This window comes from Rhinatrema bivittatum, chromosome 1 (genome assembly GCF_901001135.1).
Source record: "Rhinatrema bivittatum chromosome 1, aRhiBiv1.1, whole genome shotgun sequence".
NCBI lineage: Eukaryota > Metazoa > Chordata > Amphibia > Gymnophiona > Rhinatrematidae > Rhinatrema > Rhinatrema bivittatum.
The window spans coordinates 765892068-765910634 of record NC_042615.1 but is presented as its reverse complement, the minus strand read 5'-3'; the positions used below and the strand labels follow the sequence as shown (position 1 = coordinate 765910634).

Here is an 18567-nt window from a genome sequence, read left to right as displayed (position 1 = left end):
AGCATATCCCTGAGCTCCTTCCGTATCCTGGGATGCACCTTATCCGGCCCCATGTCCACTTTCAGTTTTCCTAGCTCTTCCCATACATTCTCTTCTGTAAATAGAGTTTTGTCTACCCACTCCCATCTTCTGTCTTCTCAACCAGCAGTCGTACTTCTCCAGGGTTTTCTTTTGTGAATACCCAACTAAAGTATTTAATATTTCTGCCATTTCTTAGTCTCTCTCTCCACACATTACTCCTTGTCATCTTTCAATTTCACTATACCACTTTGGGCCTCCCTTCTTTCTCTGATATCTGAAAAATATTTTGTCACCTCGCTTTACCTCTTTGGCAATCCTTTCCTCTACTTGACCTTTTGCTTTCCTGGTTTCTCTCTTCATCTCTCTCAATTTCACCAGGTACTTCTCCCTGTGCTCCTCTTTTTGGGATCCTTTATTCTTTAACGCTGTTCTTTTTACCTTTCTTATTTCAGCCATCTTTTTCGGAACCAGATTGGTTTCTTTTTTTCCTCTTACTTTTGCTTACTAACATATAGATTTGCCGCCTTTGTAATAGTTCATAGAAACATAGAAATGACGGCAGAAGAAGACCAAATGGCCCATCCAGTCTGCCCAGCAAGCTTCACACATTTTTTTCTCTCATACTTATCTGTTTCTCTTAGCTCTTGGTTCTATTTCCCTTCCACCCCCACCTTTAATGTAGAGAGCAGGGATGGAGCTGCATCCAAGTGAAATATCTAGCTTGATTAGTTAGGGGTAGTAGCCGCCGCAATAAGCAAGCTACACCCATGCTTATTTGTTTTACCCAGACTATGTTATACAGCCCTTATTGGTTGTTTTTCTTCTCCCATGCTGTTGAAGCAGAGAGCCATGCTGGATATGCATCGAAAGTGAAGTATCAGGCACATTTGGTTTGGGGTAGTAACCGCCGTAACAAGCCAGCTACTCCCCGCTTTGTGAGTGCGAACCCTCATTTCTTCTCTCCTGCCGTTGAAGCAGAGAGCTCTGCTGGATGTGTGAAGTATCAGTTTTTTTTCTCCCCTGCCGTTGAAGCAGAGAACTATGCTGTATATGCATTGAAAGTGAAGTATCAGGCTTATTTGATTTGGGGTAGTAACCGCCGTAACAAGCCAGCTACTCCCCTCTTTGTGAGTGTGAATCCTTTTTACCACATTTCCTCTTGCTGTTGAAGCTTAGAGCGATGTTGGAGTCACAGTAAGCATGTGTATGTTTATTTAATAAGGGTATTGTCTCCAGGCAGTAGCCATCATTCTGGCGAGTCACCCACTCTTCATTGGCGGCCTCTTGACTTTATGGATCCACAGTGTTTATCCCACTTTGAAGTCCTTCACAGTTCTGGTCTTTGCCACATCCTCCGGAAGGGCATTCCAGGCATCCACCACCCTCTCCGTGAAGAAATACTTCCTGACATTGGTTCTGAATCTTCCTCCCTGGAGCTTCAAATCGTGACCCCTGGTTCTGCTGATTTTTTTCCTACGGAAAAGGTTTGTCGTTGTCTTTGGATCATTAACACCTTTCAAGTATCTGAAAGTCTGTATCATATCACCTCTGCTCCTCCTTTCCTCCAGGGTGTACATATTTAGATTCTTCAATCTCTCCTCGTACGTCATCCGATGAAGATCCTCCACCTTCCTGGTCGCCCTTCTCTGCACCGCCTCCATCTTGTCTTTGTCCTTTTGAAGATACGGTCTCCAGAACTGAACACAGTACTCCAGGTGAGGCCTCACACCAAGGACCTGTATAAGGGAATAATCACTTCCCTTTTCTTACTCGATATTCCTCTATGCAGCCCAGCATTCTTCTGGCTTTAGCTATCGCCTTGTCACATTGTTTCGCCGACTTCAGATCATTAGACACTATCACCCCAAGGTCCCTCTCCTGCTCCGTGCACATCAGCCTTTCCCCCCCCATCGAATACAGTTCATTCGGATTTCCACTCCCCATATGCATGACTTTGAACTTCTTGGCATTGAATCTCAGCTGCCATATCTTCGACCACTCTTCCAGTTTCCTTAGATCTCGTCTCATTCTCTCCACTCCTTCCGGCGTGTCCACTCTGTTGCAGATCTTAGTGTCATCCGCAAAAAGACAAACCTTACCTTCTATCCCGTCCGCAATGTCGCTCACAAAGATATTGAACAGGACCGGTCCCAACACCGATCCTTGCGGTACACCACTTAAAACCGCTCTCTCTTCAGAGAAGGTTCCATTTACCATCACACATTGTCTTCTGTTTGTCAACCAATTTGCAATCCAGGTCACCACCTCGGCACTCACTCCTAAGCTTCTCGTTTTATTCACCAGTCTCCTGTGCGGAACCGTATCAAAAGCTTTGCTGAAATCCAAGTATATGACATTGAGTGCTCTTCCTTGATCCAATTCCTTGGTTACCCAGTCAAAAAAGTCAATCAGATTTGTCTGACAGGATCTTCCTCTGGTGAATCCATGCTGCCTCTGGTCCATCAATTCTCCCGACTGTAGATAGTTCACTATTCTCTCTTTCAACAGTGACTCCATTACTTTTCCCACCACCGAAGTGAGGCTAACCGGTCTGTAGTTACCAGCCTCCTCTCTGCTCCCACTCTTGTGAAGCGGGACCACCACCGCTCTTCTCCAATCACTCGGCACCACTCCCGTTTCTAGGGATCTATTGAACAGGTCGCACAGCGGTCCCGCCAGCACATCTCTGAGCTCCCTCAGTATCCTTGGATGAATCCCATCAGGCCCCATGGCTTTGTCCACTTTCAGATTCTTTAGCTCTTCCCATACATTATCTACTGTAAATGGATTTTCCTCTGTTCCGCTTCCCTCCAGTTTCTTGTTGTGTAGAGAACAGGGTCTTCTTTAGTGAACACAGAGCTGAAGTATTTGTTTAATATTTCTGCCATTTCTTCGTCTCTCTCCACACATTGATCATTTCCACCTTTCAATTTCACTATACCACTTTGGATTTTTCTCTTTTCGCTGATGTATCTGAAAAATGTTTTGTCACCATATTTTATCTCCTTGGCAATCCTCTCTTCCGCTTGACTTTTTGCCAACTTGATTAATTTCTTAGTCTCCCTCATTAATTTCTTAGTCTCCCTCCATTAATTTCTTAGTTCCTTTTAATGTGGCCCACTGTTCCACCTCACCCCTTTTCTCCCAGTCTTCTATTTCTTCTTCCAAAAATATCCCCATTTTTGACAAAGCCCGTATGTTTTAAATTCATAACTCGGGTCTTCATGCGTCTTCTTTGCATCTTATTTACAATATCAAACCATACCGTCTTATGATTCTGTCAGAGCCCACTATAATCCATATATTCCTGGGTTTCTGAATCCTGGATGTCCGATTTCTCTGTGGGAGTGAGGGTGGGTAGTCAGGATGCAGCACAGTTGGAAAAATTGGTTGTAGTATAGTTATGTCTTATTCTACCACAGTTCACTGTAAACCATTTATTCTTGGGTTTCTGAATCCTCTGTGGGAGCTGGGGAAGATATTCTGGATGTTGCAAGATAAGGGAAGATCTTTGAAAACTGAACAATTCCTCTTTTAAATGAGTCACCTGCTTTTTCATTGCAGGCAACTGAAAGCAAATTATACAATCCTTAGATTTTCAAATGGTAGGCCTTGGGACATAAGCACCACAAATGTTACACTAAAAAAAATAATTCTGCTAATAGTGATAATCAAATTGTTAGATTAGTATTTAGGTTTTATATTCACTTAAGTCCTTGGAAATTTTGTAGATACCAGCCCCTTTTTCAAATTAAACACAGTAACTTAAATATACACTAGCAATGATTCAAAGGACACTAACAAGCTAGAACATATATCAAGATTTCAAACCATGCAAAAACCATAGAAATGCAGAAGAACAGAACAATTTCAGCAAGAAATCAAACTACATTATGGCTAGCACATTCATATTAAACTTATCTGGCCACAAGCTCAGTGGATATGGGTGTCTCAGAGGAAGCAGTTCTCGATGACCCCCTGAAGTTCCCTGTGACTCAGACCCAGAGAATACAAGCTTCTTTTTTTTTTTTTTTTTAAACAAACTTAGATTGGCAAAAAGACTAAGTCATGTTGAGTGGCATTTTATGATAATAGAATGCATTAAAACTCATCTTGATGAGTATTGCCTTACTATCGAGTGGGCAAAAAACTTTACTACCCAGCTAGTATTAAACCTGCTATTAGCAGTTTGAAAGAACTGTTCCAGACAGTTAAGATACTAGTGGGCGATGCCTCAGTTATGAGGACTTTGAGGTCAATCTTTTCTTTGAAAGAGACATTATCTGTACTCATTTTTCATAGAATCATAACAGCAGAAAAAATCCAAATGGCCCGACTAGTCTGCCCATCTGCCAATTATAAGGCTCATACAATTTCCATCACTTCCCCCAAGATACCAGTAATTATTATCCCATGCTTTCTTGAATTCAGATACCTTATCTCCACCTTCACTGGGAGGTCATTCCATGCATCCAGTATACTCTGTAAAATAAATTTCCTAAGATTACGCCCGAGTCTACCCTCTTTCACACTCATCCCATGACCCTTGTTCTAGAGACTCCTTTCCATTGAAAGCAGCTCACCTCCTGTGCATGGAAACCTTGGAGGTATTTAAATGTCTATAATATCTCCCCTGTGTCACCTTTCCTCTAGGGTATACATGTTTAGATCTTTAAGTCTATCTCCATATGTTTTAGACCAATGATCATTTTAGTAGCCACCCTCTGGACCAACTCCAACTGGTTTATATCCTTTTGAAGGTGAGGTCACCAGGGCGCTATACAGAAGCAATATCACCTCCTGTTTTCTGCTAACCATTCCTCTCCCTATGCAGCCAAGCATCTTTCTGTTTTTTTTTCCTGTCACTTTATCTATTTGGCCATTTTAAGATCATCAGAAACAGTCATTCCTGGATACCATACTTTTATGCTTAGAAGAATTTCACCTCCAATACTGTACCTCCTGCTTGGGTGGTTTGCAGCCTAAATGCATTACTCTGCATTTTTTAAAGCACTAAATCTTAATTGCCAGCCTCTAGTCCATTCTTTGAGCTTAGCTAAATCCTTTATGTTTTCCACAGCTGTATACCCTGTTTTCCGAGCTGTATACCCTGTTGCAGATTTTGGTAACATCGGCAAAAAACAAACCTTTCTCCACAATCTTTTTGCTGTGATGCTCACAAAAATATTGAATAGAACTGGTCCCAGGACCGATCCCCAAGGCACACCAGTATTAACAACCCCCCCCCTTTCAAAATAAACTCCATTTACTACTACCCTTTGGTTGACTCCCACTCAGCCAGTTTTATAACCCAGTCAATCTAAGTTCCATACCAAGGGCGCACTGTCTCTCCTGTGCGGAGCCATGTCATAGGTCTTACCGAAATTCAAGTACACTTCATCTAGCGCTCACCCAATCAAAGAAGTTGATCAGATTCATTTGACCAGATTTACCTCTAGATCAAGCAAACCACTGGATTCCAACAATGGCATTATCCTTTGTTTTAGTGGAGATTCCATTGATTTTCAGCACAAGTTGTTTTGGACATACTTCTGAATCCAGATTTGGATGGCTGGAGTTGTATTGATATGGTCTCTAAGGTGTACCAAATGATCTCTTCTCTGAATAGTTCTGAGTCTTTTATTGTGTACTACTATTATAAAGGCATTTTTGTATGAATATGTCAAACAATTTTACAAGGATCATCAATTCTCCTCTTCTGAATGGCATTATGCCTATATCGCAAACAAGCTAGCCTGAAGAAGACAAATGTTACATCCTATTATTCCTTCTAATTATTGTCATATTTAATCTTTGCCTTTTGAAGCAAAATTAATTGAGACTGTGGTTTTGATTCAACTGCATGAATTTCTGGATGCCAACATATCTTAGACATTTCCAATTTGAATTTTCCAAGCAGCACACTACTGCTTTCTAGCCTGGATGTTTTTTGACATGGTTTTGCTATAGGCAAAAAAAAAATACATTCCTACACTTTTTTGACATTTCAGGAGGCTTTGATATGATTGATCATCATATTTAGTTATTCATCTTCAAAGCCTGAGCATTTCTAACAGTTCTGAGGTGATTTACCTCTTGTTTACAGGACCAATCTCAGCAGATTATCACTGGCTCAGCTTCATCTTCACCAATGTCCTTAAGAACTGGCAGTCCACATGGATCCTCCCCATCAGCTACGCTTTTCAATATTTATATTTCACCACTTTTGCATATAGATAACCAATATCAAGCTCTGCCAAACTTTTACAGACAATATGCAATTCTTTATTTCTATTCCATCATCCTCCTCCTTTTCAGATGCATTTGCAGAAGTCATGACCTGTTTGTATCTATTTTGGCTACGAGATAAATTAGCCTTAAATGCAGGAAACAGAGATTTTAATTTAACACTATGCCTCTGGGGTTACGCTCAACTTTTCATTTTTAAGGTCAAGCCTGATATTTCGTAACAAGTATGCAACCTGGGGGTTATGTGAAAACTATCTTTTTGCCCTCATGTATCGATCATAAAGCTTTCTTTCAAGATAAAGTTTGTTTTCACAAAAGACTTTTTTTGTTTTGGGTTTTTTTCCAATCAGTCGATTTCATATCAGTAATACAGGCATTGGTATTAAATTATCTAAATTATATTAATTATGTTTACATGGGCTTTCCAGCTTGAATAACTAGGGCCTTACCAATGGCCCAAAATGCTGTGGCAAGAATTGTAATTGGGGAAAAGTCGAGAGATCATATATTGCCTGTATTAGCCTCTCTTCACTGGCTTCTGATTAATTTTTGGGTGAGATTCAAGGCTTTGGTGCCAATTCATAAGGCAAGTTCTGAAGCACCACAGTCTTTCAGCTCACTTTTGAAAATTTACAGACTTACTCGCATGCTGAGGTCATAGAGCAAGAACCTTCTGAACATGCCACTGTTGAAACCTGCACTTCTGTCAGAGATGAGAGAAACTTTTTTCAATTGCAGGTCTATTTTATTTATTTTATTTATTTATTGTTTTTGTTATACCGAGTTTCATGATAGGCATCACATCAACCCGGTTTACAAATAACAAGGAGTGTAAAGCATAACGTAACGTAAAAAACAATATTTTCAATAAGAACCTTGAACTTTAAATACAGTGAATCAGAAAAAGGGAGAGGGAAAGTTACAAAAAACAAGGAAAATAAACTTGGGATGGAAGGGGAGAAATTGAACAGCACAATATTTACATTTCAGCCTATTGATACATTAGAATAGCAAGTGAAAAAATAAGACTATGAAACGGTACATAGGTAATCAAATGAATAAATATGACACAGTTGTGAATGGTAATAGTATGATAAATATTCAGCAGGAATTAGTGAGAGAGGGTTTGAGGTTGGTTGATTCGTGTTTACATTCCATTATTGCATACGAGTTAGTGCTAGTGAGAGGAGGTTTTATTCAAGGCTTGGAAATGCTTTTTTGAAAAGCCAAGTTTTTAGTCTTTTCCTAAATTCCATCTCTTATTTGAGAGCAGAAATCTGATTGGCTACTTTCAAAATCCATTTGAAAGCACTGTTATTTCGGAAGGCTTTTGGGCATCAGGGTTAAAGCTTGTTAAGGGCGTTTTAAGCCAAGCTATTGTTTTAACTAGAAATTTTAAAGGAGCCTGTTATGCAGTTGTAAAAATAAAAATAAACAAACATGAAATTAAAAGGTTTTGGATTTATGGCAGGCACCTTGATTGATATCTGGGCTTGGATTTTCTATTTAGGCAGCCAAAACATGCAACATGTGCGTTGTCTGATTTTTGTTTGTTTTGATTGTGTGTTTTTATGGCTTTTCTGTACATCATATAGAGCCTTGGATAAATAAATAACTCGCTGCTTGATCTAGCATAGGTGCATACCTGGTCCAGCAAACCAACAAGGAGAACCGGAAGACTGGAATACAATACGTTGTAAATGGCGATAAACCAGTCTTCATATACTGGCTGTAAAAGAACAATAACAAACACCACCATCAGTGAAGTCAGCAAATTCAACATTCTCTAGTTAGAGGATATTTGTTTTACAGAGAATTAAGATCTTGGAAGCATGATAGTAAAATCTCACATTGCTGGTCCATAAACATTATTCATATTTAAATCCACAGCTTCCTCCAATTTACCCACGTCTTTTGGACTTGTCATTTCACTTCTAGGATTTTTTGAAGTGTTCCACTTCTCAGAGTACACAATTGCTGCTCAGCAGCATTCCCTTTTTGTTCCCAGCAAGCCTGAGGCCCCTCTGTCACAACACTGACATGGGAAGTGTAATTTTCAAAAGTCATTTACCTGTGTAATTGGCTATTTACCAGGGTAAATAGGCTGAAACTTGCCCACCCTATACGCAGGTAAAAGTATGCATGCAGTTCCACAATGCATACACTTATCAGCATTTTTTGTACAGTTGCTCCCCCAGCATGATTGGTTTGGAAGAGGCAATACATAGTTTTGGCTGTAAAAAAGTATCCACAGTTAGAGCAGGTGCAAGTCTCTGCAGATACTTTTTCCGTAGACAATTTTCAAAGGGAAAATACGAGCAACTGGTACAAAATCTGTGCAGAACGTACAGGTGGACTTTGCACCTGCCTGCAGAGTTTTGTAAATTGCTCCCTTAAGGGTGCTGTACACCTTAATGACTATGGATGCAAAGCCAGAGGAGGAAATCAGGAGCACATTTTCCATTCTCTGCCTCATTTATCCCTGCATGCTATGCTAGCAACAGCCCTGGAGGAGAGGCCAGCCAGCCCACTCCCGATATCACTAATTGATGTTGCTCAATATGGGCAGGAAGAGAGAAAAATTCCCTTTTAGTGTTATCCAATTTGCCTGCCGCATTTGACAGCAATCATGACATCTTGCTGTAATGCCTAGATGAGGTGGGATTGATGGGAGCTGATTTACATTGGTTGACTTCATGTCTTTCCAAAAGTATGCACAATAGAATGATGCATGGTCCACCCTACATCCCCTGGAATATGGTGAATGAGGAGGATTGATGTTGTAACCCTTATTTAATATCTATGGTGGCATCTCTAGTAAGAGTGATCCAGAGACATGGGTTGGACTGTTTTGTTTTCTTTTATGCTGAGGATATCCAGTTAGTGGCAACTGTGGATACTAATCAGGAGACTGGTATAAACAATTTGAATGCATGTTTGCAAATAATGGTGATTTGGTTGGATCAAAATAAGTTGAAACTTTAACCAGTAAAGAAGGATATGTTCTGGGTGTATAAAAACAAGAGATGATTTAATTTATAGTTTTCCCTTCATTATTCAGGGCTGCGATAACCACTAAGGAAACTATTAATACTATGGGAATGCTATTAGACTGAGTGCATGCACAGATATCTCAGATGATGAATACTGGTTTCATGACCTTGAGGGTACCTCTGTCAAGCATGTGTCTTCCTTGAGCGGAAAGACTAACTGTAGTTCATAAACTTGTGCTAGGGCAACTAGATTACTATAAGACGGTAACTTTAAAGCAAGCGTGTGGGTGCCCATACCCACGCATATGGGCATGTGAGCAAATATACGCTGGAATTTTAAATTATACATGCAATATGTATGTATGTTTTAAAATATGCCTACCGCACATATGTGTGCTCCTAATTTTAAGCAGTTACTTGAGCAAACGTAAAATGCCTATCTTCTTTAACGATTTGTCGGTTTTAATGCATGCAGGGAAGCAAATATTAAAACATGCTGGTATGAAGGCCATTCCCAGTTCTACCATTTAGTCCATCAGTTTGCCAGTCCATCTTGAATTCATTCAGACCCCTCTGGTTCTTCATCCTGTATGCCTCTTAGCTGACCCACACCCCTCACCCAGTTGATCTAGGCTTTAATAGAGATTTATGAAGACTTACACCAGGAGCAGAAGTAAACATAAATGGCAACCGGTTTTAAAATACGAAGTTACACATGGAACTGTTGGCCCCGCCCAGGAACGCTCTCATGCCTAGCCCCGAATTTTGCCCTTTTTTGTTTCCTTAAGCAAGCGCATATGTGTGTGTAATTTGTGGCTTTTAAAATATGTGTGGACCAGATACTCGTGCATATGGGCCTTTTACTGCAATCAACGCTTTTAAAATTCACCCCTATTTCCCTTTATCAGGGTCTCCTGGCAGTGAGTTTAAAGCAATTGCAGTCGTTAAAGAACACAGTCACATGCCTGATCAAGGACAAGAGGCGTGCAGACCACATTATTCCACTTATTTGTGGTCTGCACTGGTTACCATCTGAGTGGAGAGTGCAGTTTAAAATCTTTTTAGTCTTCAGGTTTTTGCATTGGGGTATACTGCAGTATTTAGCACAGCTGGTCTCTCAGTATGAGGCCCATAGGCCATTAAGAACTCAGCAGGTTTTGCTAGCAGTTCTCTCCTTTCCAGCTGTACATCTGGTGATTACTAAGTATACAGCTTCTTCCACAACGGAAAAAAAAATGGAACTCAATACCTTTACAGGCCCTCCTAGAATACATTTTTTTTTTTTTTACATTTTGAAAGCAAAATCAAGACCTGGCTTTCTGAACAAGCTTACAGCGGATCAGTTGTTCCATAATATTTTTAAAGTTCCAATGCTAGGTTGAATAGCTGCCTCTGTTGAATGCATATTTATGTATAATACTGAGGTTATCCCAAATAGTTGTGGGAAATAGGATGTGGCTTCCATCTAGTAATACGTTTCCTTATGTTATTATGCTCTATGGTGTATTATGCTCAACGGTGTTATTTGATGAAAAGGGCTTGGATTGTTGGGGTAGGAGTCCTGTAAGATTGGGATGGTGTTAAGACTATTTGTGACGTGTTCATTTGGGATGATGTATTAAGTATGTTTCTTATATAAGCATGATTTACATGATGGGGAATTCAGGGACTAGGAGTGGTTGTGGGTGATGTGGGGTATTAAATTAACATTTGGGTTGTACCCCACTTTCAGGTTTCTAATATTAAAACTTAAGTAATATTTAAATGTAAGTAAATAGATAATAAATGATTCAAAAGGTTTACAGGGAAGTTTAGAAGATTCAGTTTCTTAGTGCTCAGGAATAGTCTGTACAGAGCATGGCTGTCAGTCCTCTTCCTCCCGCGAGATACCAGTACATGTGTCACACTCTGAGGTTTAGTGAGATACAGCCTATCTTGTGCAAGCACAAGACAGGCCTTGATAGGTAGTAGCTGAGACACCACAAGGCAGAGTCAGAGTCCAGGCTGAGAGCAAGGCAGGTGGAGAGTAAGGCAAAGTCAAGGTCCAGGCTGTGTTTGGCAATGAGAAATCAGTCCAGTGGAGATGAGACAAGGCAGAACAGGCAGGAGTGGGCAAGGGAAGCAGGCAGGAACAGGTAAGACACGCTGGAATGACAAGGCAGGAACACGCAAGGAAGAAAGCAGGAACAAGACAGAAGCACACTGTAGCAACTAGCACTGCTACACAAGCAGGGGACCTGTTGCAGAGGCGCTGGCTGGTAGTACTGAGCTTCCTTATATACGTGTAGGATGTGATGTCATCAGCAGTGCTACAGGAAGTTCTAGCCAAGGTCCTAGGATGCAGCATGCTGCTGGTGGCTATGCCGGTGTTGCTTCAGATGAGAGGTGAGGGGGTGTTACAATACTGCACATAGCCGAAGCCCCAACACATAGGAGTGTATCTATATATTCTTAAAGGAGTCCAAGCTTATTTCATTCCTTAGCATTATAACTTGAACCATCAAAATAGGCTGGCACAGCACAGGAGGAATACTGTGCAGCAATTCCCATGTATTGGCATATGAAGCAATTTGGAATTCATTAAAAGAAAAATGATAGGCATAGAGAAGTTTAAAAAAATATTAAGAATTGGAGCCTGGAAACTGGAGAAGGAAAAAAAAAAAAGTAATTATGCCATCTTCCCTTTAAATCAAAGGTCTGATTTTGTTTCTACAACTTAATCTTTCAAGAGTAGGTGAAATAAAAAAGAAAACCAGAAAGAACATACAAATAAGTAAGCCATCATTAAGTTAAGTTATTTTTTTGCAAGGTATTCATTTCCTTCAACCTTGCACAATAAAGGGCAAATTTTAAAAGCCCTACTCATGGCAAATCCGGGAGACACTTGCGTGACTGGAATGTGTGCAGGCCATGCGGATTTTAAGAGGCCCGCAGCCATGCGTGTGTCTCCCAGCACACGCATTGGAAAGGATTTAGTAAATAAAGAGGTGAGCCGGGGGCGGGGCAGGCTGGGTCAGCGCTATTAAGTCAGAGTTGCGCACAAGCATGCACCGGGATCCAACCACTGCGTAAGTTGCTGCTGCTATGGACTGCAGGTAAGTAGTAAACTAAAAAAAAAAAAAAAAATGAGGGGTAGGCAGGTTAGGTATGGGGTTTAGGAACTCCACTCCTTTATGGGGGTGAACTGGGTGTGTCGCTGTGCAAATCTACTAAAATCTCCCCCCCCCCTTACGCGAGAGACGGCATTTGTGTGCGCATGCGCGCGTCTATATAAAATCGTGCAAGCGGGTAGCAGATTTTATAACACCTGCGCCCGTGTGGGACTCTAAAAATCGGCTTTTAAGGTGATAAACTTGGAAGACAAATATTAGAACTAAGCTTAGCGATGCATCTTTTCTTACCTGTGAGGAAAAGCCATTGAAGAAGGAGAACCAGAAGTGAACTAACGTAAAAGCAAAGTTTTTGTAAAAGAAGAACCGCAAGAACTTGCACATTCTGATGTAGGACCAACGACCATGGACTAGTATCAGCCTCTGCAGAAATCGGAACTGAGCAAAGGAATAGTCGCTGGACATGACCGCCTGCATGCCTTCCTGTCCACTGATGCCAACTCCAATGTGGGCAGCTGAAAGGCAAAGTTTATCTTAAGTCACATCAGAGATAAAGCCTCTTCCATCCCTGCTCTAAGAACTCTTGCCTTCAGCTCAAGATGCTTTACTGCTGCTAACTCAGGAAATCAGCAGCCAATTAAAATCAAAGCTAACAAACGGTGCATGAACAAATCAGGCAAATTTCAGGTTGAATGGAGAGCAGCATAGCTAGCCTGTGAATTTAAAAAACGTTTGCAGCAGCAGGCCCACATTTAGTAAATTGGGAACCACCTCTGGCGCCAGAGTGCTGCTGCCTTGCCACCAATCTGGAACTGAATCCGCACCACTGTCTTCCATACTGGCACTGGCCATTGGTAGCTAAAGCAAAGGAAAGGAAGGGAATTCTGTGTGGAGGCCTTTGAGCACTCACAAGCTCAGAGGCCATGCAGCACCCGACTCTTGCACAGGTTTCCATGGTAACAGGAAGCCTTATGGAAGGAAGGAAGGGGTGCTGCAGGGCCTTTGAACGCAAAGGTGTTACTGCTACAGGGCCAGTGCTGGTATGGAGAACAGTAGTGGTGACAACGCCAAGGTTATGGTGGGGAGAGAATCACGGGGAGAGGGGAGACTCCAGACAAGGGCAATGGAGAAGGAGGAAGGAAGGGGGGGGATAAGCACTTCTACACGGCGGGTGCCTAGGAACACCCGCAGAGTAAGGCAAGCCTTGACTAGCAATTATACAAAGTTAGGGGACTAGTGTGCCAGCTTAAGGTAGATTGCCCTGGCAGTCATCTTAATTTTTTAAGAATGGCAGTGTATGTGGGTAAAAGCACATGCACTGCTTTACTGTCTGCGTACTTGTAGATATGCAAAACAAAAAAAAAAAATGGGTAGAGTGAAAATAAAAAAAATGTAGAGATTTCACTTGCAAATTCTTAGGTAGTTCATAACAGATCTGCACTGTGTGTGCAGGCCACATTTTCAAAGGGAAATTCCAGAACAACTTTCCCTTTGAAAATGAGTTTACAGTCTACAAGCTCCATGGGGAGGCTAAAAATAGCCCTCCCTGAAAATGATTTGCAAGGATAAATGCTGCATTTCCAGCAGGCTGCAACTGGCAACCTTTAGCAAGATGTCAATTATTGCATGAAAGCAATTCATGTCTCCAGTGTTTTCTCTTTCCTTAACATTCAAATCTGCATCCTCCTGCTCTACTCAGTGCAATATATTCCTGCACTGCATTATGAAAGGTGGAGGAAACGACCTTGTCCCCAATGTTTTTGCTTTTTAACTGTGATTTTTTTTTTTTAAATCAAATGAGGTATCAGAAAATGGTCAATACAACTGGACATGGAAGATAAGGCTTTTCAAAATAAATAAATCCAGATCTAATATAGTCAGATTAATTAAAAATTTTGTTCCATGGTAGTTCATCTTCATAAAAAAAATTTAACTAAAATCAGTATTGCCCAAGACAAGAACATGCTGCTGCAGTCCAGCAACGCCCCCTGCTATGCCCAGAGATGTTGCTGCAGCCTGTAAAGATTAGATGGGGGGGGGGGGGGGGGGGGAGAGAATTAGTGTTGGGTAGAGAGGCTAGGAAGTGGAAGGGAAAAGGCTAGATGAGGAAAAACAAACACAAATGCCATTCTGTACCCCTCAAAAATACATTAAAAGAAAAAAAATAGATGTGCAATATATGAAAAAAAAAAATCACACCAAAGCAAACAAAAATATTTAATTTTCCCCATCTCATAAAAATTTTGCCTGGAACTTAATTTTTCTTAATATTTTTTCCACCCCTGCACATGCCACATAAGCAGAGTTAATGCAGGAGTTGCATACTTATGTCATGCTAGTCCCAATTTGTCAATATTTAACTTGTATCCATACTGAACGATAGTGTATGTTTGCTCATGCAGCAGAACTGGAATAGGTGGTTAAGCCTTTAAGCCTTAATGTCAGCAGTGACATCTATGGAGTATAAAGCGTAAGCTTGCACTTGGCTGCAAGTCTTATTTTGTCTGTGAGTTTTCTCAGCTTGCAGGTGAGCTGTTAGCTGTTGCTTTGCTCCTTGGTGTAGAAAACAGTGGATGTAACTTTTTTTCTTGTGGGGGGGGGGGGGGGGGAATAAATTAATTAGTTACTCGTTTTGGAAACACCCCAAGAGACGAGAAGAAGGTACTGCCTTCCTCATAGAAGTTTCATTTATCTGAATTGTAAGAAGTAAGTCATTTGTGATGTAACTGATGTACTGTGCTGAATTTTAATGTAATAGAGTGGAAGCCACTGAACATATAAACCGCACAAGTGAAAAAAGCAAGCTCATACATAGGCCAACATTTCATAGATTTTATGCAGAGCATTGGGCTATGCTTTTTAATCACCACTTGCTCAAAACACACTTGTAAATTTCTAATGTACAAAAATAAGTTCTCAATTTTTTATGCGCAAAAAATAATAAATCCATTAAAAAATCCCAATAAAAAAAGTGTCTTACTTCTGCAAACCTGTTAACTGTCCCAGCTAATAAGTACAATACCACCTTTATAACTGTAAATAGTTTTATATATATATCAAAAGCAAGCATATATCAAAAAGCAAGCATCACAAAACATAATGCAAAGGATTTCCATCCATATTTATTTATTTATTTAATTTATTAAATTTCTATACCGATATTAATGGGGACATCATATCTGTTTACATCAAAACAAAACATATAGAATGGAAAATACATAAAACAGGGAGGTGGGGAGAGAAAGATAGGAACTATAAGAACGTAGCTTGAAATACATAGGAATCAGGCTAATCTGAAACAAGAGATAGCCAAGACGTTAACGTTGAGCATGATTGTACAGGGTTTAGGTGTGTTAGAATGGTTTGGATGTTTCGGGGGGTTTGGGTTTGTTTGCATTGTTCAGGTGCTTGCATGGAGGAGAGTAGGGTGTTATTGATGATAGGCTTGTTTGAAGAGCCAGGTTTTTAAGTTGTCTCTGAATTTAGCGGTACAAGTCTCAAGCCTGAGATGGGGGGGTAAGGAATTCCAGAGCGTGGGTCCGGCAATAGATAGGGCTCGTTCCCTTGTGGAACGAACCCTATTGCCGGACCCACCTATTTTTGTTCTTTCAATACTCCCCACAGTAGCACATTTATAACCGTAAATAGTTTTGCTGTTATGCACTTATATCAAAAGAAAGCTTGCTTTTTTCACATATATAAGGAGTAAAGAGTTTAAACTATAAATTTTCAAAAAATGTTGAACAAGCATGTGTTTGCAAGATTTCTGTGGACTTCTTCAGTTATTGACTGTACTGGATTTCCTGTGTTCAAACCTATTGCTTTTTGATGAAATGCTTTTCTCTAGTACAATACCTGACAGTATATTCTTAGATTTGAATTTATTAGTGGTCAGTAATCCTTCCTGAAGAAGCTAGTACAGAGAAAGGACTGGAAGAACAAAGATATGGATGGAAATTTTTCTTTGAATTATGTTTTTTTGATGCTTTTGTTTGATATAAGTTAAGTACACAGACTTAATGACAAAACTATTTACAGTTCTAAATGTGCAATTGTGCTTATTAGTGGGGATAATTTACAGGTTTGCAGCAGTGAGACACTTTTTAATTGGGATTTTTAAATGGACTTATATATTTTTTGGTACATGAGAAATTTCACAACTGTTTTTTTGAGCAAGTGGAAATTAAGAAACATAGCACGTTTCACATAAAATCTATGAAGTATTGGCCTATGTATGTGCTTTCTTTTTTTCACTTGTATATAAGGAGTAAAAGATTTCAACTATAAATTTTCAAAAAAATTTTTAAAAACATGTTTGCAAGATTCCTGTGGACTTCTTCAGTTATTGACTGTTCTGGATTTTGCCAGGAAGAAATTCTGTATATTAAGAAATTTGTTTTGCTGCTAAAACTATTTATTTATTTTTAGTACTCTGTCTGAACTTTTACTCTGGAAGCCTGTGGTTTTGATTTTTGTGAGGAAACCCATTTTTGAGTTAAATTTGGCATTATTGGAACCACCAAATCCAAGGTGTGGATTAACTTATTCCAGGGTTGTGTTCGCCTGAGGTGGAAGCTGCCAGTGAGCTACTATTTGTTCAACCACTAGTCAGTGAAGACTCCCAGTTACTGATTATATATTATGCACCCCGAGTTGGGGTTATGTGCATTTCTTAGGAAGACACTGGGTAGACACCATCTTAGGGCAACAATGACCAACAGACATATTACTCACTTTTTATCATATTGACATCATTGGCACCATCACCAATAGCCAGAGTCACCGCTTTCTTGTATTTCTTGACCAATTCGACAACCATGGCCTTTTGTTTGGGGGTCACTCGACAGCAGATCACTGCATTGCACTCACAAGCCAAGTCCACAAAGGTCCTCTGCCTCACTTCCTTCATAACGTCCACCTTCTGCCGGTTCAGCATCTCTTTCTGCTTCTCCTCTGCTGTTTTGGGGAACTTCAGCCTTAAGCGTTTTTTTTTTCCTTTCCTTTTCTCCAGGAGGATTTCATTCTGCATTTCCAGTGAGGACAATCAAAAATAAGACTATACCTACACAGAGATCTAAATCTCTCTCTTGCAATGCATTCCACTCTATAAAACTTTCTGATGGAAGACTATCATAGCATGGCATGCCTCCTCAGCTTCTATTCATCAGACCCCTCTGTATAATGCTGGGGGTTGAAAACTTGTTTTATAATAGAAAAGGGTCACAGAACGTTTACTGATTGGAATACAAGAAATGCTAATTGCTGTAATTGCTTTTTATATTAAGGAAAATGTGGGGTAAGAGGATGGAATGAAGGCTGGATCCAGTTTCTGAAATGTTTTCCTCTTAGTTTCAAAGGCTAGAATTCATCTCTTTATGATCCAATACTGTATGTGCAACATTTACTCATGCACTCACCCATGCCGATAAAAATAAAGTTAATTCAGCATGAGAGGCCGCCAACGTGGCATTGGGCACACAAGATCTCTCCACAAGAACATTTTCCTGTAAGAACAGGCTCCCTTGTACTTGATATCTGCTACTTAGAGAACAATTTTCAAAATCACTCATGCCTGTGGATAGTGATTTAAGTCTGAAAATTTCCTACCATTGGTGTGACTAAAAGCACTTGTACCTTCAGCCACATTTAGAGGCAGCATTCTCAGGTACAGGTTTTTACTGGGAAGAAAATATGGGCAGAGTGAATTTTCAAACCTACGTGCGTTATTTTCCATGGAAAAACTACCCACAGCAAAAGAGGGTGCCAATGTCTACAAGTGCCATGTACTGGTGCAAAATCTGGGGGGGGGGGGGGGGGGGGGGGGGGGGGGGGGGGGAGGGAAATGTACTTCTGGATTTTGTCCCACCTGTAATCTTTTCTATATCTTATTTATTCTGTAAAACTACTACAGAAAGAAAAAAAAAAAGGCAAACTAATTTGAATTCTAGGGTATAAGAGAAGTGCACGTACCAGCCAGGAACCAGTGATAACCAGGGCTTGTTTTCTGTTGGAGTGGAAAAAAGGTTCCTTATTGTTCTGAGAACTCTCCGGGTTTGCCCCGGCTCGGTTTCTCTGGTTTTCCATTCTCGTCTGAAGGAGGGTGCTGGGAAAAGTAGTGCACACATTACAGACTGTGGGGATTAGTCATTTCAGCTACTGACCGTACATTTAATTTTTTATAAAGTGAAATACAG

The 18567-nt window shown here is 40.4% G+C and overlaps 1 protein-coding gene across 3 annotated transcripts in view; it reads right to left on the bottom strand.

The window, feature by feature from the left end:
• The window catches only part of ATP8B1 (ATPase phospholipid transporting 8B1), a 275982-nt gene that overhangs the window by 26965 nt on the left and 230450 nt on the right, over positions 1-18567 (bottom strand). For all 3 annotated transcript variants that reach the window (XM_029579627.1, XM_029579621.1, XM_029579613.1), the window contains 4 exons: positions 18344-18476; positions 17108-17396; positions 12665-12888; positions 7916-7999 (listed from right to left, as the gene is read on the bottom strand). In XM_029579627.1, the coding sequence (XP_029435487.1) occupies positions 7916-7999; positions 12665-12888; positions 17108-17396; positions 18344-18476 (730 nt within the window). The remainder of the gene's footprint in view (positions 1-7915; positions 8000-12664; positions 12889-17107; positions 17397-18343; positions 18477-18567) is intronic.